This window comes from Pygoscelis adeliae, unplaced genomic scaffold (genome assembly GCF_000699105.1).
Source record: "Pygoscelis adeliae isolate BGI_AS28 unplaced genomic scaffold, ASM69910v1 Scaffold88, whole genome shotgun sequence".
NCBI lineage: Eukaryota > Metazoa > Chordata > Aves > Sphenisciformes > Spheniscidae > Pygoscelis > Pygoscelis adeliae.
The window spans coordinates 2,031,885-2,055,549 of NW_008825616.1; the positions used below are offsets into that span (position 1 = coordinate 2,031,885).

The 23,665-nt window shown below is 42.3% G+C and overlaps 1 protein-coding gene across 1 annotated transcript in view; it reads left to right on the forward strand.

Moving 5' to 3' along the window:
* OBSCN (obscurin, cytoskeletal calmodulin and titin-interacting RhoGEF) overlaps nt 1-23,665 on the forward strand; it is a 203,829-nt gene that overhangs the window by 72,527 nt on the left and 107,637 nt on the right. The window contains exons 34-50 of the mRNA XM_009333308.1: nt 530-796; nt 2,448-2,714; nt 3,639-3,908; nt 4,701-4,967; nt 5,711-5,977; nt 7,574-7,846; nt 9,371-9,637; nt 11,850-12,116; nt 12,968-13,234; nt 13,843-14,106; nt 14,684-14,950; nt 15,345-15,608; nt 16,550-16,816; nt 17,881-18,147; nt 19,464-19,727; nt 20,477-20,743; nt 21,572-21,835. Of these exons, the coding sequence (XP_009331583.1) occupies nt 530-796; nt 2,448-2,714; nt 3,639-3,908; nt 4,701-4,967; nt 5,711-5,977; nt 7,574-7,846; nt 9,371-9,637; nt 11,850-12,116; nt 12,968-13,234; nt 13,843-14,106; nt 14,684-14,950; nt 15,345-15,608; nt 16,550-16,816; nt 17,881-18,147; nt 19,464-19,727; nt 20,477-20,743; nt 21,572-21,835 (4,536 nt within the window). The remainder of the gene's footprint in view (nt 1-529; nt 797-2,447; nt 2,715-3,638; nt 3,909-4,700; nt 4,968-5,710; nt 5,978-7,573; nt 7,847-9,370; nt 9,638-11,849; nt 12,117-12,967; nt 13,235-13,842; nt 14,107-14,683; nt 14,951-15,344; nt 15,609-16,549; nt 16,817-17,880; nt 18,148-19,463; nt 19,728-20,476; nt 20,744-21,571; nt 21,836-23,665) is intronic.

Consider the following 23,665-nt stretch of genomic DNA (forward strand, 5'->3'; position numbering starts at 1 on the left):
AAAGAGAAACCTCTGGCCAAGGACTGGGAAAGAAAATTAAATTCCTGTTGCTCCCTAAACCTGAGCAAGTTGCTTAATCTCTTCGTACTTGCTGTTTGTGACCAAACCCATTGTCTTCATCTCCTCATCCTCTGAGTTTCCTTGGCAGGGAGTCAGGGGTAATTTAGTTATAATGTGTTTGTGTGTGTGCAGTGATGAACACACCGAGATTGGAGCTCTGTGGGGTATTTAGGCATCACTATAATGTCATTAACATTTTACAAAGACTTACTTTTCAATTAAAAAGAAAAAAAAAGCAGAACAGTTTTATGTGTTAAAAGAGAACTGAGGGCTCTGGACAATATGCTCTTTTTAATGGTTGTTCTTTGTTGGACCAAATGCAGAACCAAGTAAATGAAATGTAATGACCTATGGTGTACAGGACACCAGACTAAATAATCCAATAAACTCTAAAGACTATGAAATCTATTTGTGGTAACAGTACTGATTTATGGTGACAGTGGTGATGGTGCACCTTGGTTTCCTACAGCCCGCAATGTAGAAGTACTCAAACACCTGCAGGATGTGGAAATTGAAGAAGAGAGTTCTGCTGTCTTCTCCTGTGAGCTGTCTCACGACGACGAGGATGTGGAATGGTTCCTCAACGGCACCCTCCTTTACACCAACAATTTCAATGACATCAGGAACATTGGCAATTGCTACACGCTGACGATGAAGCAGGTCAAGCCTGAGGATGCTGGCACAGTGACAATGAAGTCAGACAAGGTGTCAGAGACCGTGCGTCTGAAGGTGATAGGTGGGTTGTGATCACACTCCTCCTGAATGTAAAAAAGAGATGCAAAAGAGCTCTTATCTACCATGCCCATGCAGGAATCCTGCTTGTAAGCTTCACGTCTTTGGGACTGAGTAATAGGCATGCAGGGGTTTTCTTCCAGTGTAAGTTTCTACTGTAGCTGCTGATTTTTTGTAAGGAAGATTGTTTTGATGTCCTGCCAAAACTTTCCATAGCTTTTTATCCTAGTAAGTAAAAGCATGATAGTCTCAAGAGCAATTTCCTTTACTTGTAGGTCTCTTCAGTAATATGTAGTCTATAAACTGTTGTTTCTAAAGATTTTTGTCTGCAAGGAGGTGAGCTTCAGTGTACTTCCAAGGGTGGGGCACACCTTTAGTACGTCAGTTCTGGAGTTGGACTGAATCAGCAAAGAGAAGGCAGCTTGCTGCTGTCCTTCATATGTCTGAAATGTGTGATCAAACTTTGAGTTGCTGTGGTTTAACATGTTCTTGTGCATCAGCTAAGCCACAGTAAGTTGCGTGAATTATTTTAGGCATGTCAGAAACATGAGGTAAAACTCTCACTGAAATTTCAAAATCATATTTTCTTTAGCAACACACCTGTACATGCATGCTCAGGTAAATCATAGTGATTTGTTATCCTAAATTAACTCCTTCTTGTATCTGGAAATATGAATGGGAAATGTTCTGAGCCATTCTCTGAAAATCAGAGTCTGACGTCCTCCACACCGTTTTAGAGAATAACGTCTCTGATTTCCTTTGCATTTTGCCTCCTGATCATGACTAATTTGTTCTTCCCAGAGTATCTGAATAATTTAACTCTTTTACTCTATCCACTCAGAGAGTCTGAAGGATTTCCTCTTCCTTCTTTCTTTTATATCTGGTCAAAAATTTCCCCCATATAAATATCCTCTCTGTCAAATATATTTTTAACTAGATAAAGGGAATCAATAAAACAAAGAAGCAAAAGCAAAGATGTTCAGGAGAGTGAAGAGAATATGCAGAATATCCTTTTATTGCTGGTCCTACTGTATGAATCCTGCTTCATGAAAAGGCAGTGCCAGCTCTCTGGCTTTAGAAGACCTACATCCCAATTACTTCTCTTCACACGTTTTTCTTCTAACCCCCTGATCCCTTTCCACGTGTAGACTGCTGCAATGAGACATGAATGTTCCCAGAGAACATTTTCTGCTCCTCCACGATGCAGAAAGATGCTTCCTTGAACCTAGTCTATCTTGTTGAGTAACTATTCCATAGAAGTGTGAAGCTGTCCCTCTGGCCTTCACTGAGGCCCTAGATGCCTGCTCCAAGCCCCGTTCCCTCTGATGGGATGTCCTGTGCCTGACAGATGCCCCAACACAGAGAAAAAAGGAGTCCTTGCAATCTCACAGGTGTGCAGTTATAAGAGAGACCACGATTACAGCACTGAATATCACTCCCCATCCATGGCAATGCAGGCTGCCTCTCTCCTTCCATGCATCCTCCCATTAATCAATTCTGATTTCCCTAAAACTCATTCCAGTCATGAGCTGTGAGACTGCATTGGTATCATCAGCATTGCCAAGGGTTTACTTAAGCTCTCTTTAAATATTTAGTAGCAATTGAAAACGTCTCAAATATCCTGGCTGTTCTCTGTTTTGCCCGTTAACCTTCAGAGAAGCCTGCTGTCTTCATGAAGTCCTTGGACGATGTTTTCGGTGAGGAGCGAGGTGTGATTAAACTGGAATGTGAAGTCTCCAAAGAGAAGGTCAAACCTGTTTGGAAAAAGGATGGTGTGAAGCTCGCTTCTGGTAACAAGTATGAGCAAATACAGTCTGGGAAGACCCTGTGCCTCCTTATCCATGACCTTGAAAAGACAGATGCAGGTTTATACACATGTGATATTGGCACTGATGTTGCCAAGTCAAAGGTCAGCGTTCAGGGTAAGTATTGTAGATGATGGGCAGTCAAGGGGTGCTGCAAGTACGGGTGGGCTTGGTCACTTTCTCTCTCACCTATTCCGCCATGAGCCTCATATAACATGGTGATGTCTGAATAATCCCTGTTACTCTTTGATGTATGTCTGGTGTTTCAGTGAAAATCATGTGTGAAGAGTGTAGTGACAATGTTTCCTTCCTGAACATTCCTAAGGTGCAGAAATCCTCCCAGAAGAGCAAATAATTTCTCAAAAAAAAACCCCAAAAACAAAACAAAAAAAACAACAAAAAACCAACCAACCCCCCCCAAAAATCCAAGCAGCTTGTGTTTCAGACTGTTGAGCTATTAATTCAAAGTTCGTTGTGGGAACACAAAAGTAGTACAAAATTGTCTACTGAAGAACCCAGCAATTCAGCTTGTCCTCTAATCCTTGTGGCTGCTTGAAGGAAAGAGAAGTGTTCATGGCTTTCAATTTTATGTTGATAAAGAGACAAATTTTGAATTTGTCTGATTTGAACACCAGGAGGGGTAAGATGGTAACAAATTCACAAATTCAAACATCCCATTTTTCATATCATCATATAGAAAAACCTCACACAACATCCCAGAGGCTTCCTATCTGGCAGGTTTCCTCCCCTCTATCTCATTGAATCTTGACTATTTTCCACTGAGTGAGCTGTTCTCCATGCAGTCCTTCCAGAGCAAAGCCAGGAAATTCACACGTTCCTTTTGTCTATAGCTTTGTGGTGATTCTGAGTGGATAACGTCTGAGAAATCCTTCCCATGTCAAATACATCTGTAAGGAATGCAGTGCTGTCCTGCCAGTCAAGGAGATAAACCAGTCTGATGAGCTAAAAATGTCAATACTACTACTCATGTCAATCATAAAAGCCCTTTCTCCTTGTATTAACCCAGTTTTTGTCTTCCAGAACTGAACATTGGCATCACCAAACGGCTGAAGAACACTGAAATCCAGGAGGGAGAAGATTGCACTTTTGAGTGTATTTTGTCCCATGAAAGCATTGACGACTTCAACTGGACGCTGAACGGGAGCAAAGTGGAAAGTGGTGGGCGATTTAAAGCCTCTAACATGGGTCGGAAATATGTGCTCAATATCAAAAGCGTGATTCCTGATGATGCTGGGGAAGTCATTTTCACTGCCCGTGGTCTAACCTCCAAGGCTTCTCTGATTGTGAAAGGTAATGAGATCAGAAAGGTTCTGGGGTTTGTTTTCTTGGGTGTCGTCTTCTCTACTGACATACCTAGGTATGTCAGTAAACCATGAAGGCAAACTCTTGTTATGATCAAAGTGAATAGCAGCCTTCTCTGGGAGCCTTGAAGCACTGAGATTTTCCTTAAAAACAAGTGAAAGGCTGAAACTTTTTATAGATATTTGAGAATTGCAGAATACACTGGGTAGTGTAATTGTGCAGACAATTACTACCTAGACTATGTGCATCAGAAATAATCACCCAAGGCTCCCCGGTAGTCAGTGGAGAGAAGAAATAGGTAGCTTTCAGACATAGTTCATCATCTGGAGTTAGACCTATTTAGGACAAAATAAATTGTTCCTTGAAGTCTATTGCCTGTACTTAGCAGATCGCTGCTGGCTGTGCAGCAGCCCTGGAGTGAGTGCCTCTGCTACCTACTGCTATAGCGTAGATGTCTGTATCTAGTGAGACAGATCCCGCCATAACTGCATGCCTACAGTAACTTCAGTGATGACAGAATGACATCCCCTGAAATGGATGCCATCAGGACAAGCCCTCAGTTCCTGTAAGCAATCATTAATATTCACTGAGAGCCCATAACTGCAATTAATATGTACTAAAGAGCAAGAGTGCTTTTTCCCTCCCTTCCCTAACATAATATGAATCATTCATTGGGGAATGTGAAAACTTGCTGCATATTTGAATTGCAAAAACCCCAACTGTATAGTGATCGTGACCATGATTTTTATTCAAAATTCCTTTTCCCCCACCCCCCTTCAGAAAAACCTACTGAGGTTACAAAACAGCTGGAGGATAAAACATCAGCAGTGGGGCAGGACATCAGCCTGAGCTGTGAATTGTCGAAACCTGATGTGAGCATCAGGTGGTACAAGGATGGCAAAGCGATCCGAAAAAGCCAGAAATATGACTTGCACCAGGAGGGAACGCGGGCCATTCTGATCATCCATGACTCCACGATCAAGGACAGTGGGGAGTACACCTGTGAGACAGAAGTCTCTAAAACGAAAGCCAGGGTCACAGTGCAAGGTCAGTTGAAGCATGCACAGGGGCTGGCACGTACAGAAGTTGGGGTAAATACCTACAACCTGTGGGAGAGGTTCTTCTCTCCTATCTCCCTAAACAGGATCAATTTTTAGTTTTCAAATAATGTCATGGATTAAAAGCTTTTTAAAAAAAATAAAACTCTGAAAAAACACCTTGTAGTTTTTGAAGAATCTTACGTGCCATGTAATGAGCAATTTTTGAATATGGGTGATCAAAACTATACGCGGTCTGCAAGATGAGACCTCACCAGTACCTGTACAATGGCATTAAACTTTTCTGGAAATATTTTACCTGATATGTCCTGTGACACAAGGTGGACCTGGTGATCTTCTTAGATCCAGTCCATCTGATAGGATGAGAGGCAACGGCCTCAAGTTGTGCCAGGGGAGGTTTAGATTGGATATTAGAAAAATTTCTTCACTGAGAGGGTTGTCAAGCATTGGAACAGGCTGCCCAGGGAAGTGGTGGAGTCACCATCCCTGAAGGTATTTAAAAGACGTGTAGAAGTGGCACTTAGGGACATGGTTTAGTGGGCACAGTGGTGTTGGGTTGACGGTTGGACTCGATGATCTTAGAGGTCTTTTCCAACCTAAATGATTCTATGACTCTATATTCTGTGATTCTACAAGTGGGGGCAGAAGCACTTCAAGACCACTGTGTATGCTCAGGGCTTGTTTGGGTAACAAATCTGTCTGTCTTTTTTTTTTTTTTTTTTTTTCTTCCAGAAAAACCTAATTATTTTGTCAAGGAACTTTCAGATCTGAAAGTTGATGAAAGTGGAACTGCAGTTTTTATGTGCCAGAGTGAGAAAGCTGCATCCTCTGTGGTCTGGAGGAAAGGCATAGCTGAACTCAGGGCTAGCAAGAAATACGAGATCACACAGAAAGGACAAGTCCTGCAGCTGACCATAAATAACTTGGAGAAAAGTGACAGTGACACTTACACCTGCGACATTGGTGACGCCCAGTCCAGAGCCAAGCTAGTCGTGCAAGGTATGTATGAAAGGAATATGATTGTGCACCCTGTTTCTCCACCAGGAAACGTTATATGCATAGGCAAGTCTATTTCTCAGCATACAGGTAGCAGATCTACTGATTTCTGGCTCTGAGTCATGGTGTATGCACACTGCATAGGACACGTGGACAAAAATAGAGCAACATGGAGCTGGACATGCAGAGCAATTTGACAAATTGAAGCAATTACACCTGGAGTACCTTGGGTATAATTTAAAACCCAAAATGCTGATGTGAGGAGAGGCTGGTGTTCCTGTGTGAACATATGAGGGATATGATTCAGAGTGCCTGCTGTTAAATGAGAGAAAAATTGTTCTGCCTCCAGGCTTTTCTCCATATCCCTTGATGCCTCTTTCCAGAAGTGGTTTCGAAGAGGCGATGGGTAAATGAGTTGTCCAGGGATCTTTAAGTGCTTAATGTCCCTCTGTGCCTTAGACCTGAGTTACACTAAAGAGTACAACCTGAGCAGCTTTTGTTTGATGCTACAGGCAGCAAATGAGCGGTGGTGGTCAATGCGAACAGCAGGGCAGTGTTTAAGGGGAAGGAGTGAGGTCTGGTTGTCACTGCTTCTCACAGTTCCCTCACTGGAGCCCCAACCGGGAGCAACTCTTCAGCTGAAATAGATGAAGTGATGAAGAGAATAGGAGGAACAATTCAAGAATAGTCGCATAGTGATGCAGTGGTGGTGTCCACTTATTAATTATTATAGCTAGTTATTAACGACTAAGGGGGTAAAGCCAGACTCCTCTACCTCTGATCATCTGCTGGAGCAGCCTTGAGAGGCAAAGAAGCGTGCTTACTCCCCATCATGGCCTCAGGATCTGAGCTACCTGAATTTGCTGTAAGGTTTCTAACACCAACTTTTCTGAGTGAAAAAACACCTCTCTGTCGCAAAGCTCAAGATAAAAGTAAAAATTCCCTGTACTGGTTTTGTAAATAGGAAAAACATCAGATATATCTTTGTATACAGTGATAACCTTATTTTATTTATTCATTTATAGTTAGGTGTATAGCTATCTATATCTGTACAGGCAGGTGTTCAGGACTGTTTTGTTTCTTTTTACTAAAGCTGCAGTCAGACACTCTCTCTGCTTCCCACTGTGTTTACAGTTGGACTAAGCTCAAAGAAGGTGGGGGCTGTGTGGTCCTATCCCATAGAAAGCAAGTTATAATTGCTCTAGAAAAACAGAGGGGTTGTCATGGGAGGGATCATCTGCTTAGTGATGTCTAGAGCCCAATGATGCTGTCAGAGATGCATCCTTTCAGCCTTTCCAGGTAGTTTCTTCAGGAGAAACTTTATAACACTGGGTTTACATTGTACTGGCTACTTGTTCTGCTATACGTGTTCTGGTGCTTTGAAGTTGTCTTCATCCTATTTTGGTGTGTGTCCTGTATATATTATCTTCCTGTGAATGGTTTTTGTGTTCAAAGCAGGGGAATTGTGTTTCAGTCTTCTGTATCATGAACGTATTTCTTTCTTGAAATACTCACGTGGGAAATCTTGGAGTTTTCCATATCGATTTTCATGCTAGAAACTGAAGATTCCAGTAATTGATGTATCTATGTTCCTTTCAGGCCAGAAAGTGCTAATAACAGAAGACCTGGAAGATGTCACTGTGTTAGAAGGAGAATCTGCCATGTTCAAATGCAGAATATCTCCTGTAGACTGTAGCAAAGTGCAGTGGTTTTTGGATAAAACCCCACTCCATACCAATGAACTTAATGAGATCCAGTCTCAGCCTGGTGGATATCACTTGCTAACGTTGAAAAAACTCTCACTGAAGGACTCGGGGGTCATTACATTTGAAGCTGGTGATAAGAAAACCTCTGCCAGTTTGATTGTTAAAGGTAATTCTATCATAGAAACTGCAGGAGAGGAAAGAATGTGTAGAAATAATTATGGGTTAATGTGGGTAGGTGAAAAAAAAGAACAAAAATGCTACAAATTTGGCCCCATCATATGTATATCTGTATATGTTCAATAATAGCACTACCTATATGATGAAGCTAGGGCTGGGGGATTAACACTGACAACTCTCAGTGTGCTTATTGGACCTTAGATGGGAATGTTATACTGTAGTGATGGTACATTGGATGCCTTGTCCAGGTTTCCTTGAGCCGAGCTGATGGGGTGATGATAACTGAGGAGAAATCAATTAGTTCAGGAAGAAAGGAAAAAAAAAGAAGTGCAACCAATAAGTTTTTAATTTAGTTTTCATTTTTTGAAAAGCAACATTACGTGTGTTCTCTGCTATTCATTGTTGACAATGAATTGTTTTCTCTGGAAAAGTTAAGCTGAGTTAAAACTGCAGTGTTAGTCTACTCCTATAGTGAGGGAATAAAATGAATGCCAGACAGCCCAAGAATGCAGGATTAGAGAGGTGTTTTCTTACTGGAAATGTAAATATTTCTCGTTGCCCAGAGATGTAAAACACAGTCTCCACTGTGTCAGATCATATCCTCATTCTTTTCAGAATCACCACGTTTCTTGCAAAGAACTTTTTTTTTTTCCTTCAAAATTTGAAGATTTGCCCAAATTTTCCATGCTACAGCAATGCAAACAGATTTTTCTGAAGGTAAATGAAAGGTCTTATTTGCAAAAGGCTGATTCTTTTTGGTAACGCTAATATGTGATGTTACAGTACCAAAACCAGGTTTTGGTCTCCTGATTGATTGGATTTTTATGGATTGAAAATCATTAAGCTAGGAGGGATAAGATGTACCTTGGCCAATTTAGCTATTGGTATCTAGCTTAGGTTACTTCTATAAGCTGTGTAGAAAGACAAGCACTTCCAGAGAGCAGTTCATCTTCTCTGTCCTAATGGCCTATTTTGGAAGTGAATATCTGGTCTCTGGAGCTGTCTCTCATCTTCCAGCGGTTATAGAGACACCCTACGTGACCAGTCTGAGCTATCTGCCTGGTTTTTAGATGACTCATAATGATGAGATGAGACCTGCTCTAGACAACTGGCTTTGAGAAACCTCTATTGCACCTCGCTTCATGCAGAATTAACTTTTCCATATTCAGTTAGAAGGTTCAAACTAATCAGCTCACATGTAAAAGGGCTTAGAAAAATCGTGTCTCCATCTTGTTTGTATTTAACAAGATGCGAGAGAGATCTTATTTATGTTCTTCTATAGATGTATTTTCTTCTCAGTTTCTTCCAGATGGCATTAGGTATTTACTAAACATTTTATGGCATGACTGGTGCCTTCCCGAGGACTTTATAGTCATGAACACCAAAATATTTGTTACTAATCTTGACCTGTAATTTTGATACAAGTAATCTTGGATGTAAATCTCAGATTACTTGTGATCTGAAAATCCGCACCTCTTCTGAAACATCTCAGATGGTTTTTATGTGATTCTAGAGAAGCCCTGCATCTTCACAAAGGAGCTGGTTGATACTGAAGTCACTGCAGGAGAGGATGTGATCCTTCACTGTGAAACCTCCAAATCAGACAGCCCTGTAAAGTGGTGCAAAGACGGGAAGAGCCTTAGGAATTCTTCCAAGTATAACATCAGCCGGTCGGGATTTGAAGCCAAGCTTGTCATTCACAGGGCAGAAGAAAGAGACAGTGGCAGATATGAGTGTGAGGCTGGAGCAGCTAAAAGTAGCGCGGTTATTACTGTCAAGGGTAAGAACATTTGAAGTGATGGTTTGGGTCCTAACTCATCATCTAACACTGAGGTCAGAGTAATAAATTGAAACGATAAAAACATGAAACTATACTGAAAAGGAACCTCATGTCTTTGCACCACAGTGCAGGAGAGGTTCTCATCAAGTCATCCGGGACAGCACCCAGAGAGGTGACAGAATGTGAAACAGGAAAATCCTTCATCTTACCTGATTTTAGCTCTGTGAAAGCTACTCTCTGGAGCAGAAAGCAATGGGTCAGTAGAGAACAGTGGGCGTCTCTGTAGGAGATCCACCCAGCCTAAGAGGTAATCCAGAGAAGAGATGAATCACCTTCTGAAGCTGTCTTTATTCGTAAGCTGCCAAATTTATTGAGAGTAGTGCATCCAAAGTTTTTATTCCAAAGACCATGATCAGGCAGGAGGTGCTATCTGAAGGGCTGTTGTCTGAGCTGGAGCAAAAGTTCTGTTCTTAGACACGTGAGACTTTAATATACTTCCTTGAGCACATTGGGTAAGCAGCACGTTAGGTAAGCATTGGGTCTGGGCCGCGTCAGAACCAGGCTCACCTGCTACCCACGTTATAATTGCTCCAGCCTGTCTTGAGTCATTGCTCCAGCCTGAGGTTGAGGAGGAGCTTGGTTCCTGTGAGCATAATTGCTCATTCACATGAGCAGGTTCGAGCAGAGACAAGGAAGCTGTTAATGGCACAGGCTGGGTTCAGCGTGACCAGCGGACATCCTGCATGCAGCTCTTCTCAACGTGCTCTGGAGGGGCTGATCGGAAGCTGTGCCCGGATTAGAGAAGTCAGTGTGAACAAAAAGCATTTGGGTTGTTGGAATAGTCCACCTGAACCTCAGAGCATGAGGAGGGAAGGCAAGATGCTCACAGCGTTTATCGAGAGCACAAAGAAACAAGCCAACTTAAGGCTGAAATCTGCTGTGCAAGGAAAGAGACCACCTTGATGATGTAACTAAGAAGAGAGGTGATGGTTAATGGTCCAGATTTGCTATGTCTTTCATTAGTACTAGGATGCTTTCCCAATACCTGTTACACGAAAAAGAAAGATCTATGTTGACTTTAGTAGGACCTGGATCTCACCCATAATGAAGAGGAATTTTTCTGTTAGGAAAAAAACCAACCCACTCATAACGAATGTTAAACAACAGCTCCATTTTCCCCTTCACAAAGAAGGGTGTGGATGGATGCAGGATTTAAACATATAGATTCAGATCACCAGTAGATGTGAAGGAGTCAAGTCATAAGGATGCCTAGAACAAATTACACTGATGCAGCTTTCCTCTATCTATTAGGGTCACAGCTGAACAGCAGAATGCAAAAATGGGGGGTGGGGGGGGGAATAAATCAGTAGTCATGTGACACTGAGTGTCCCAAACTAGAGGTAAAAGGAGAACAGAAGAATAGGCTGTAGTTTTTCAACAGCCACAGGACAACTGCATCACGGATCAGTAGCTGACTTGCATATCCAAAAGACAGCAGAAGCTAGGAAGAAATTGGTTTGGGTTTTTTTTTCGTGACCTGAAGGGAAAACACTTCAGTTGAGGTTTTTTTTCCCAATAAGTGCCTTCTCTACACTAGCTCACCTTGAATCGCCTTGAATCCCAGGCTGTGATAGAACCTGCATAGGAATCTCCACGAGGACCCTTTCCTATGCAGCTGTGCTTTCTTCTCCGTGTATGCTCTGTGCTGTTTTTAAGTCTATTCATGTCTGATAAAAATATGTTGTGGGTTTTTTTTATAGTGAGAAATCAATACTGCTGGTAATGACAGAAAGTGCTTTGCCATTTCTTTGTGTCCTCTGTGTTATGTGCGAGTTGACCTCAATAAAGTTTTACGGTTTTTGTGCCAGTGGTCCAGCTCTGACCACCCGTCTGCAACACTGCAACACACTGTTTGTGTCATTAATAGCAGGGCAGCATCTGCCACTAATCTTAATAATGACAGCAGTAATAGCCGCAATGTTTTCAATAGTGCAGGTAGTGGTTAAAAGGAAAAAAGCATATGGTCTCAAATATTTTTTTGCTGCTGTAGAGTGCTGGCAGCCAGATGTGAGCCGTAAGAATCTGTTTACTGTTTGCTAGTGTTTTTCCGCTCCTGTGGTTTTTTATCTGAATAGCAAAGTCTGAAGCAAAATGGAAATCACTTTTTCCTATCTCGTGTGTTTCCTTAAACATCTGCGATGTTCTTTTTCAGAAATAGCAGTTCTTTTCAAGCAAGAGCTCCAAAATGAAGAAGCTAAAGAAGGAAAACAAGTCAAGCTGACCTGTGAGCTCAGCAAACCTGATACCCCGGTGAAATGGATGAAAGGAGACACTGTTCTCTATGCCAGCGAGAAGTATGAATTTAAGCAGCGTGGTACTGTGGCGGAGCTCATTATTCGAGATGTCAAATCAATAGACTCTGGGGAATACACCTGCAGCACTGGGGAACTGAAGACCACTGCTCGGGTGAAAGTAAACGGTAGGTAAAGTTAGATATGTTGCCGCGTTTTCTTAATGCATTGCTTAATAAATCTTCTATTAAAAAAAACAAACAACACAGCACTTTGTGGCAGTGCCATCTACAAATTCATATGTAAAATTTAACGGTAATATTGCATACGTGTAAGTACCTGTATATATTTCATTCATGTAATCTCATGTTATGCGTCTGGGATTTCAAATCTGTAACTTCCCGCTGAACAGAAAATAAGTCAGTGCAAAGGGTTCCTTTTCTATACCCTACGTGCCATAGTTCCTGACCTATCTGCTTTTTTACATGGCTGTGATTAAGATTGGAGTTAGAGTTGGAGACCAGGAGCAGGGGAGCGCAAGAACATGAAAACACAATTCGAGTCCAGCCCCTGAATAATGTTTAAACCCCCAAACTCCACAAGGCATCCTTTTTTAAAGGCTCTCAGACGCCACCTGCACTCCCCAACGCCATTAAACAGATACAGTACCTTTAGTAGTATAGCAAAACTAGTATGTGCTGGAGCAGAAAGCAGGAGAGATATAGGGCATGAATACCGTCACAGAGCCCTGCAGCAACGGGGAAGGTGTGGGTGCTCAGAGGACTCTGAAAGGGTCCTTATTAAAGACGAGAGAAACTTCCCCCATACTCCTCGGAATCCCCAGCGAGATGATAACATTTGGGGGAGAGATTTCTTCCTGCTCCCGAGCAGGATCACTTTGATGTCACGTAGCCAAGGGGGGGTCTAGGGTGGCTCTTCTCATTTGGAAAAGGACCAGTTTTAAGGGGTGACAGCCATTATGGGGCACCTGTACAGCAGGTCAATAGGGCACGTCCTAATCCCTGGTTCTGTGTTCTAGCTGTGCCTGTCCTTTTCAAACAAGCCCTGGAGAACACGGAGACGGAAGAGGGGAAATCTGTCTCCTTGCGCTGCGAACTCACAAAAGCTGATGCCACCGTGGTGTGGAAGAAGGGAGAAGCCACACTCCAGGCAAGTGCCAAATATGAAATGAAGCAGAAGGGGACAGTGGCAGAGCTGGTGATTCATAATGCAGAGCCAGAAGATGCGGGAAGATACATCTGTGACACTGGAGACCAGCAGACCACAGCCCAAGTCAAAATCCATGGTAGGAATAAGACACCTGCTTGTGACCATTTGTTGTTGTTCTTGCCATGGTCCTGCTAGCTCCTGCACTTATAGTGAGCATTAAGATAAAGAGTTCAGTACAAACAAAAGGCAGCTCTGGCTGGGTCCATTATGTTCTCTATTTTCTAGGACAATAACTTCATGCTAAAACATAGCAATCAAATATACTTGATAACAAGATATCTTTCCTTGCCTCTGAAATAGCTGTTCTGCTTTCTGCTCTGGATAGAGGCGCTTGTCTGAGCTCTAAGCCAGGAGGTAAGAAAGACCTCAGCTACACATTTTGTTGAAGAATATGCAATTCTTTTCTGCACTTTCTCAGCAAGTTTTTCACACATCTGTGACCAACAGCATTTGGGCAGCAGAAGGGTAATTTGATATTCTAATTATTGGGAAATAATTGTTTTGGTTTTATTTCCTCCCAAACCCATGGTGTGCTATTGTAAACTCAAGTAGAGTCCTGGACGTGCAGGTAGGTCAGAGCTTATTAGCTGTGCCAAGAGAACTTGTTTTGTCTTTAAGTCCCATATGAGGTCACCAGTTGGTAATGATGCTCCTAAAGTAAAATGAGGACGCTTCATTCCTCAGCCATCTCTGTGCTCATCAAAGAAGAGCTGAAGAGCGTGGAAGCTGTGGAAGGTGGGACCGCCACCCTGCGATGCCAGCTGAGCAGAGAGGCCCCCGTGGAGTGGAGGAAGGGGCACACTCTTCTCCGGCCGAGTAACAAGTACAGGATGAGACAGGAGGGCACGGTGGCTGAGCTGCTGATCCACGATCTGGACCCAAAGGATGCCGGAGACTATACATGCGTGGTGGGGAACGAAAAAAGCACAGCAGCCTTGTCAGTGAATGGTAAAAAGTCAGAAATAACCCGTGAATCTCTGGAACGTTTTTGTCCATCTCTTCCCTCCTCCTCTCTGTACATTCCCTCACAACACATACCTTCATGTCCTGCTTCTACTTTTTTCATCCTTCTGCTTTTCCATGTTGCCATGTCACTCCTTTCCCCAGTCTCCATCCATGATCAGCTTTCATTGTGCCCAATGTTGGATGTGTGTGTGTGTTGTGTTGTCATCTTACCTTTCTTCAAGTGAAGGGTGCTGACAGGCACGTATGTTTTCCTGAATTAGTATGGAAACATAAGATTCCTTGGGATTTTCTGTTAAGGATGGTTCATCACCTTTAATGATGAGGATGAGTTTGTCATTTGTATGCATGATCCCAGTCAAGATCACGTATACTTTGATTCCCACAGAGCAATGTACTTGAGAATTTTTTTTGCCATCCGCAAAAAAAGGCGGGACGCACTTAAGGGTAAAGGTGTTGGAATAAGGCTTAGGTAGTCATACGATAAATCACGATTCAGCCTCTGACCAGAGATCTGGGCAGGGTCTTGGGTTGCAATCCCTTTTCATTCTGCATCTCCCAGCCCTGCCAGTCCGTTTCAAAAAAGAGCTGAAGAACGAGGAAGCCACCGAGAGCGGGACGGCCACGCTGCAGTGCGAGCTGAGCCAGGCGGTGGGCTCGGTCGAGTGGAGGAAGGATGGGAAGGTGCTGATGCCAAACGGCAAATACAAAATGAGACGGGAAGGGCGTTTTGTTGAGCTGGTTATCCAAGACCTAGACTTGACGGATGCTGGGAGCTATACCTGCGTGTGTGGAGACCAGAAGACAACAGCTGCCTTGAGAGTGAATGGTAACTGTTCTACCTGTTTTGCTCATTAAGCCCCAAACTTAATGTGTTTGACAGCATTTGCTGGTCGTCCCAAGTTTGGTCAGTGTGACTTCTAACAGGTTTCATGTTCTCGGCTCTGTGGTGCCAGAGTCACCCTATTAGGGAATATTCCCTTGTGCTTTTTTTTTTTTTTTTTTTTTTGCTTTGAGACAGTACAGCTACATTGCATATTGTTTTCTCTAATTTATTTCTCTCTACTCTAGGAGGTTTTACCCCCCCCCCCTTTCAACTGTATCCACCTCGCAGCAGTGCATTTTTGGTTAAATGTATGCACTGCAGCCCAGTAACTCACAGCAGAGTCCAGTTCATCTTGTTCTAGTGCTGATTCCTTCTCTGTTGGTATTGCATCCTTCAGCCTTGCCTATCCTCTTCCAAGAAGAAATGTTGAACAAGGAAGCTACAGAGGGGGAGGAGGTCACTTTGTGCTGTAAACTGAGCAAATCGGCCCCGGTCGAGTGGAGAAAGGGGAATGTGGTCCTCAAGCCAAGTGAAAAATACAAAATAGAGCAGGAAGGTCCCTTTGCGGAGCTGATGATCCGGGATTTGGATTTGGCAGACGCTGGTGATTACAGCTGTGTGTGTGGAGATCAACAGACTACGGCCGCTTTGACAGTAAATGGTAAAAAGAAATTCTCAGCATGTGCCCCAAGTAAACCTGTAAAATTCCAAACTCTCTTCTTCTTTTTCTCCTGTTTCATCTGGTCCCTGTATACTTTCTATCCTCCCCGCTGCTGATTAACTTTTCCATCCTGTTTTCCTTCTCTCTCTCTCCTTTCACCTGACGCCCTCTTGACGTGCTGTTTGTTTTCCCAGGTGCTATGTTCAAATGACAAGTGGGGTGCAGGTCCCCAGCTCAACACGATCTCTCTAGTCCAGTATAGCTGCTTGTTTAAAAGTGTTCCCATAGGGATTGACCTAGAAGCGGGAATAGCATTTGCTTTTTGTAACTTAGGCTGTTACACTTGTTGCTCCTCAGAGAAACAAGTTTTCATCAATGTATGATGCTACACAAGGACTATCTTGATGAAAAATTGCCTTTTTATTCTCCTGCTATTCCCAGCCCTTTTTTAGCAATTTTGGCTTAACTCTTCCAAAGCATATACTTCACCTCTGCAGAAAGCTGGCAGCATGTTTGTAACTGCTCTGTTTTAAGGGGCTCTATTTATAAAAATACAGACAGTGCCATGAATCAGGCACTTCTGTAGAACTGCTCTTTTTCTCAAAGGGAACAAAATGCTTTGGGTTTCATATTGAAATATGGCCTCTTATTTTACCCCTTTGATTTTACTGTGTATAAAGTAAAGGACAGATGGTTTGTCAACTAAGTTTGCAGATAGGCAGACTTGCTTTTAAAGCAAGTTTTAAAGTGTGAGGGCAAAAAAATAAAAATCAGACTGGAATCTCTTTTGAAATGTTAGAAACTGGAACAAAATCCTGGAGTGTGAAGAAGGTCTTATGGCTTCAGTGACATGCAGCTTCAGGGAGATAAGAAGAGTGAGTAGCTCATGGGTCAGGCTTTCTCAGCTTTGATGCTGTGTCCGTATTGCATTTACTCTGCAGTCCTGCCTGCTCTTTTCACCAAAGAACTGACAGATGAAGAAGGCACAGAGGGTAAAAGTGTCTCTCTGCACTGTGAGCTGAACAAGGCTGCTGCTAATGTGGAGTGGAAGAAGGGCTTCAAGACCCTCAAAGCAAGTGACAAGTATAAAATGAAACATGAAGGTGTCGTTGCTGAGCTTATAATCCAAAATCTAGACACGACGGATGCTGGAAATTACTCCTGTGTGTGCGGAGACCGGCAGACTATGGCAGTTTTAACAGTACATGGTAAAACAAACAAAACAAAACACATACTAAAAGTAACTACCCTGTTTTCTCTCTTCATTTGGAGAGGCACCTGCTTACCCTACCACCTCCTTCCTTCTCCCAGACCCTTATTCACAGCTCACTGATGCCAATGAAGTGCTCCCATCGGCATCAGTGCGGCCGGGGTGCGTGGCACAAACCGGGCATCACTGTGCAAGCTCGGAGAAACACATAGGCAACCCGGATTGCCGCTACTGTTTTAATTAGGGTCCATCATTTTGCTTTTCCCCTTGAAAGTTCCTCTATTAAACTCCCCGTTACGCTCAAGCCCAATAAAATGGGTTGCCTCAAAGGGACTATGAATTAGGGATTTTAAGGTTTCATAGAAACCTTATGGAAACTTATTCCCATACTCCATTCCTGGGACAACAAGGTGCTTTTATACGTACGGGCCAGTTGCCATTGCATTCAGTTACTCTCCTATGTAAAGCAAGCCCAAACCTTCTAAGGGATGACCGTTCCCAGGGAGAACTTTGATTTTTACTGCAACTGACATGTTTGAAAGGATACGTCGGTTCAGGTGAAAATGCTTGTTTTCCCACCATGTATTGAAATGAACAATTTCATTTCAAACTGACGTTTAGAATGAAACTCCAGTGTTTCATTTTTTTTAATGGACAATATCTTTTCTTTTGCTTAAGTATTTGAAAACCTACCAAACATCTTCCCATTACGGTTTAAAAAGTCACATGAGAAAACTAATTGTTTTCTTCAGAAATTTCAGATTAGTATTTATTCTTTTTGCTTGAAATTTCCCAGGAAAAAATTGTTTTTTTTTCTTTTGTCTGTATTGATTTGTGACTCCGAGTACAAGTAAAATACCTCTATGGATTACTGCAAGCATTGTATCCTTTCCTGGTGATGACATTTTTTCCTCATACTGATTCATGAACACTATTGACAATCTATGCTCTTGTACTGATAAATCAGTTCAAGATAAGAGGAGAAAAAGAAAATTAAACATCGATAGTTAATTTCAACTCTTCGGGGCGTTGCATCTCACTGCTCACATTGTTGTCCTTCAGCTTTGCCTGCGTTTTTCAAAGAAGGATTGAAGAACAGAGAAGCCACAGATGGTGCAACAGCCACTCTGCACTGCGAGCTGAGCAAGGTCGGTGTCCCAGTGGAGTGGAAGAAAGGGGACAAGACACTCAAACCGAGTGATAAGTATAGGATGAGACAAGAAGATACCGCTGCAAAGCTGTTGATCCGAGATCTGGAGGTAGAAGATACAGGAGAATATACCTGTGTGTGTGGAGATCAGAAGACCTCGGCTGTCTTGACAGTCCATGGTAAAAAAGCCGTTCTCCGTTATGATAGCAGTATCTCAGGGAGATCCCTTTTCTCTCAGAGGTTTCTTTCCCACTTGCTTTGATGTTTTGATTCTGCAGCATTTTCTTGCTTTGCTGGCTGTGTTTCATCCCATCTCCCACTGTCTGGCAGTTTGAAACTGGTGGCTTTATAGCAAAGTAAAGAAGACTTGTGAGAATTTCCCTCTTAGTCTTCACTTTTTAAAAGTGAAAAAGGCACCTGTATGTAAGGCCAAAAGTGAGCAGACCTCTAGCAGCAAGCTTGTTCTCAGAGGGTCTGTCCTTGCGTCTCACTGACGTCGGTGGATTTCGGTCCTTAACTTGAAGGAATGATCTTTAAAAACGCTGAGCTCAGTTAGCGAGAGGTTTTCCCATTCAGGAATGAATGACTGTCCTCCTCCTTTGCGGACTGTGATATGTTCTGCCAAGGAAATAGTACTTTCAAAAAAACCCCAAACCATTATTCTGCAGGTCCTGACTTAGGGAGTGGTGAGACAGATTTTGTTCCTGTCTCTGCCATGGTGAATAGCGACCAGCTTTGGTTGCCCCTCCAGCAGAGGTAGTTCATATATAGTTCCAATAGATGAAGGAATAGTTTTTATTTGAGATAGATCTTAAGAATAAGATGCTTCTAAGGACAGGGGCAAAACTGTGGAGGCAAAACTCTCTCTCTCAGATTTTCTGCATGCTTTTACTTCCTCTTCTTTCTCCAAGCTGGAGGTACTTCTGTTCCTCTCCTCCTCTGAGCTGGCACTTTCTTCCCTGTGCAAGTCGCTTCCCTTTTACTTTGGTAGCACACCACAAAGCAACTTGCTGAATGTTGCTAAAAAAAAGCCTGTATTCCTGCTATTAGAGCCATTATGTCCTTGGAAATTATGGCCTAGAGGTGCACCTGAAGTTATATTATGAATTTTTTTCAGAACCAGAAAGATAAATTATGGTGTCAGAAAAGGTAGAGATCTCCAGCCAGCAGTGCCATCATCCAGGGCGATGACTTTCAATCAGAAGTCAGGTCATTAGTGTTCAAGATTGATGATTTCAGACTGAAATAGGTAGAGAGGACTACTGGAATCAGCTGGGAAATGATGAGCAGGCTGCATAAGTCAATGTTAGAAGCAGGTCATGGTGACAATTATCCCTGTGAGATCCTGCAGTAGTGTTCTGATAGATGCAGTTTTCAAGACTCTATGATTTGTTTTCCTGTAACAGTGAAGGACTGGCCTCAGGACCTAGTCCTAAGTTCCTCAAGGTCTGGTTAGTGGTTTTGACGTACTCTCTGTTTATATTACATCCCATAGCTTTGCCTGCACTGTTCAAAAAAGAACTTGTCAGTATGGAAGCCACAGAAAACGGGACAGCTCTTCTGCAGTGTGAGCTAACTAAACCCACTCCGGTGGAGTGGAGAAAAGGGCAAAAGGTGCTGAAGCCTAGTGAGAAGTACAAAATGAGACTGAAGGATACCACTGCTGAGCTGACAATCCATAGCCTGGAGGAGCAAGATGCGGGCGATTACACATGCGTGTGCGGAGACAAGATGACTACTGCATCCCTGACAGTGCATGGTAAAATACATAAGTTTAATAGGGGTTTTCTGCTTTGTCATCTGTGATCTTACGCAGGATCACAAACTGTTCTTGATCCCATCTATTATTTTAAATTTTTGTGACAGCTGCATCAACCCCTGGGAGTATCTTTTACTGAAAGTCCTTCGCTTGGGACTGATAAATAGCACCATACAGTCTTTTCTGTCCCTTTTCTTTCATGTTAATGGAATCTGGAAGCAGATAATGAAGACCTCGGTGAAGTCATAAATAGCACTTGCAGTATTTCCATTAATTAATTTCTCTAGGCATATCACTGAGATTTCACTTGTTTTACCTGAATGGAATAGAAAGGTGCTCTGTTATGATAACAACGGAGAAAGGCAGGTGAGAATGATACGTTGCAGCCTGGAACTTTAAATAACATAGTGTTCATTGTAATTGTTCATCTAATCTTAACACAGAGCTGTGCATAGTTCCTTGAAAGCTTGGAATCAGCTTTCTATTGTTATATCTTAAAATGCCTTTAAAGCGTACCTTCCAGTACTGAAATTATAGTTTTACAACACTGATTTCCAATTCAGTTGTGCCATGCTGAATGTGGTGTATTGCAAAGCATAAGGCAGGGATGCCCCTGAAATAATCATTTGCTTCTCAGGTACTGTATATTCTAAAACCTTTAGAGATTAAAGGGTTTTAATCCAGTGGAGCAGTCGAGATGCAGTATTTCCTCAATTTTAAAGTGCTCTCTCTTCACCTGTGATCTTCAGCCCTTCCTCCGCATTTTAAAAAAGAGTTGAAGAGCGTGGAAGCCACAGAAAATGGCACGGCCACTTTCTGCTGCGAGCTGAACAAGCCAGCAGCTGCCGTGGAATGGAGGAAAGGAGAGAGAGCCCTGGAGCCAAACGACAAGTTCTCCATGAGCTGCGAGGGCACAACTGCTGAGCTGGTGATCCGTGATTTAGATCTGACGGATGCGGGAGACTACACATGCTGTTACGGAGATCAGAAAACCACTGCTGCGCTAACAGTGAATGGTAAAAAAGAAAAAAATATCAAACTAAGTGGATTATTTTCAACCAGCTGTTTTTTTAAGAGCATACTAGTATCAGCTTTGAAATTGCAGCCCCGTTTCTGATGAATTTAGCAGCATGTGGCTGGACACGGGCATAAACATGGGGATGCACTGGTCAGTATCAGGCAAAGATCAGGTGTTCGTTGCAAAAATTTCAGATATTCATCATGGTACCAAGTCCTTCCTTTGATGTTCACGTTCAGTAGTAGTTGCTAAAAAAGGAAAATCATATCCTCGTGATGTTGGTTGTAAAGATGTTACAATCCTAAAGTTGAGAATATTAGTTTGGTGATGAGATATTTTTGATAGTTTTCAGTGTGTCAGAATAATTTGACAGTCAAGTTCTGCTAGACGGCTAGCAGAACTCCACTCTGAGGAGAAATCTCATGGAAAAGTGAGATTGATGCCTCAGATATAGTTTCATTTATGAACTTTTTCAGTAACGATTTGCATTGCAATAGAACTTAGACGCTCTAGTTAGTTAGGCTTTATTTTCCATTGTGCCAGGCAATACCCAAAGTAAGGTAGGGCTCAGTCTTGCCGAGTTTGAAGTTGAGACTGGTGTGGTTCTCCATTTCATGCCATAGACCATACTATAAAAAAAGCTCTGACTTATGAACAAGGTGTTCTCCAGCTTTCCAAGGTCACCATCATATGTTTCCCAGAGTGGTTATCAATCCTATTTGATTAGGGAAGGCTTTGATTGTCACGTGTGGTTGACAGATCACAGATAAATGGTTACTTAGATAGCTGCCACGGTCATACATTCTGCTCATTTTGAACTCCTCAGCCTTGCCTGCACACTTCAAGAAAGAGATGAAGAATGAAGAAGCCACAGAAGGTGGAACAGCCACGCTACAATGTGAGCTATCTAGGGCTGCCTCTGTGGAGTGGAAAAAGAAACACAAAGTGCTGAAATTGAGCGAAAAATATACTATGAGACAGGAAGGTACTACAGCCCAACTGCTGATCCATGCTTTAGAAGTCAAGGATGCTGGGGAGTACACCTGTGTGTGTGGAGATCAGAAGACTACTGCGGCACTGACAGTGCATGGTAAAGAAAACAGAAATGAGAATTTTTTGTGTGATGTTTTTCCTGTTTCCTCTGGAGGCCTCAGTACTGACACACAATGAGTTCTTTCTCTAATCTTGCCATCATTAATTCTGTTGGTAACGGATATTCTTTTTTTTATTGTGATTTTTATCTAATTCCAACTAGAACTGTAGTTCCATTGACTATACTAATATTTTCCTTGTGTTCTTCTCCTTGCTCTTGTTGGTGCACAGCTATACTGCTTTGTACCACACTGAAGGCCAAAAGATGCCACATGCTTGTGTCTTTTGTTCTACTTACTTTTGACTTAAGCCTAGAGAGATGGAGCAGCAGGAACATTCATACTTCTTAAAAAGAGCGATCTTAGATTTCAGGTTACATTAGGATTTGACGGGCAATTTTAAATAATGCAAACAAAACTTGATTCAATGCAACTTTTCTATATAACTCTGACCAAAGATGATGTAGATTTGTATTCTGGTATTGCAGAATATTCAGCATTATAGTGTGAGAGTACTTCACAGTCCTCAGACAAATTCATCAGCAAACTTTCCTTGGACGAGAGGGAAACTTTATTTCCATTATTAACATAGGACAGTAGGACGTAGTTTCAGACATCTTTCTCACCTGGAAATTCAGTAGGTCAATGAGTTGATTTCTTTTTACTGCCCAGACTTTTTCATCTTGATATTTACCAATAAAACAAGGACGGCTTCAGTCTTGAACTTCCAATTTAACCATAGAAAACAGAATTGGAAAGGACTTTTATGGGTCATCTAGTCCATCCTTGACCCCCAAGTCACCATCACACCTACCTAGCCTCACTCCAGTGCTGAAGAATTTGCAGTTCCCCTGGACACTCATTCCATTGTGCCTAGCCATCAATACTGCCAGAAAGTTCTTCCTAATTTCAACAAAAGTCTTTCTCGAGCTGGCTTAAGTCATTACTTCTTGTCCCATACCCTGTAGAAATGGAGAAATATTTGCTATTTTCCTCTCTGTGAAAGATTTGAAAACTTATAGCATGTCTCCTTTCTGTCTTCTCTTTTCTGGACTAAGTACCTTCAATGCTTTCACTCTTCCTTCATAGGTCATGTTTTCTAGACTTCAGCTCCTCTTTGTTGCTTTCTGGACCATCTTCAGTTAACCCACATCTTTCTAGAAGTGTGGTGGCCAAAAGCAGACTACAGCGCTCCATCTGAGGCTTTGCCAGACTGGAGTAGCATGGAAGGACTTCATGTGTCTTGCATATGACACTCCATTTTATATATCCCTATTATGATGTTTGCTTTACTCACATCAGAATTGCATTTTTTGACTTGCCTTTGCTCCGTGATCCATGGTAACCCCAAATATCTCTCTGCAGATCTGCTGCCTATTGCTCCCATCTTGTATTTGTGGTGTTGATTGTTCCTAAATATAGTATTTTGCACCTGCTCTTGCTGAATCGCAGCCTATTTTTTTCACGACTGCTTCATCAAGATCTTCTATATCCTAATCCTGTTTAACAAAGTGCTTTTCAGCTTCTCTCCCTTCCCAGCTTGAGATCATCTGCAAAGTTAATGACTACTCTGTGTTTCATAGTCCAAGCCACTAAAGAAAACGCTGAATAATACTGGACTCCAGAGTACTGAGGAACTCTGCTCAGCTCATTCTTTCATTGTGAGTGTAAATCACAGCTGAGTATTCTTTGACTGTGGTTTTCAAACTGGTAGTGCTTCCTACTGTAGTTAAAGTAAGAGCTTTACTAAAATCAGGGTGTACGGCATATACTGCGTCTCTCTCTCTCACTGAAGTTCATTAACCTGTGTCAACAAATATGACACTAGT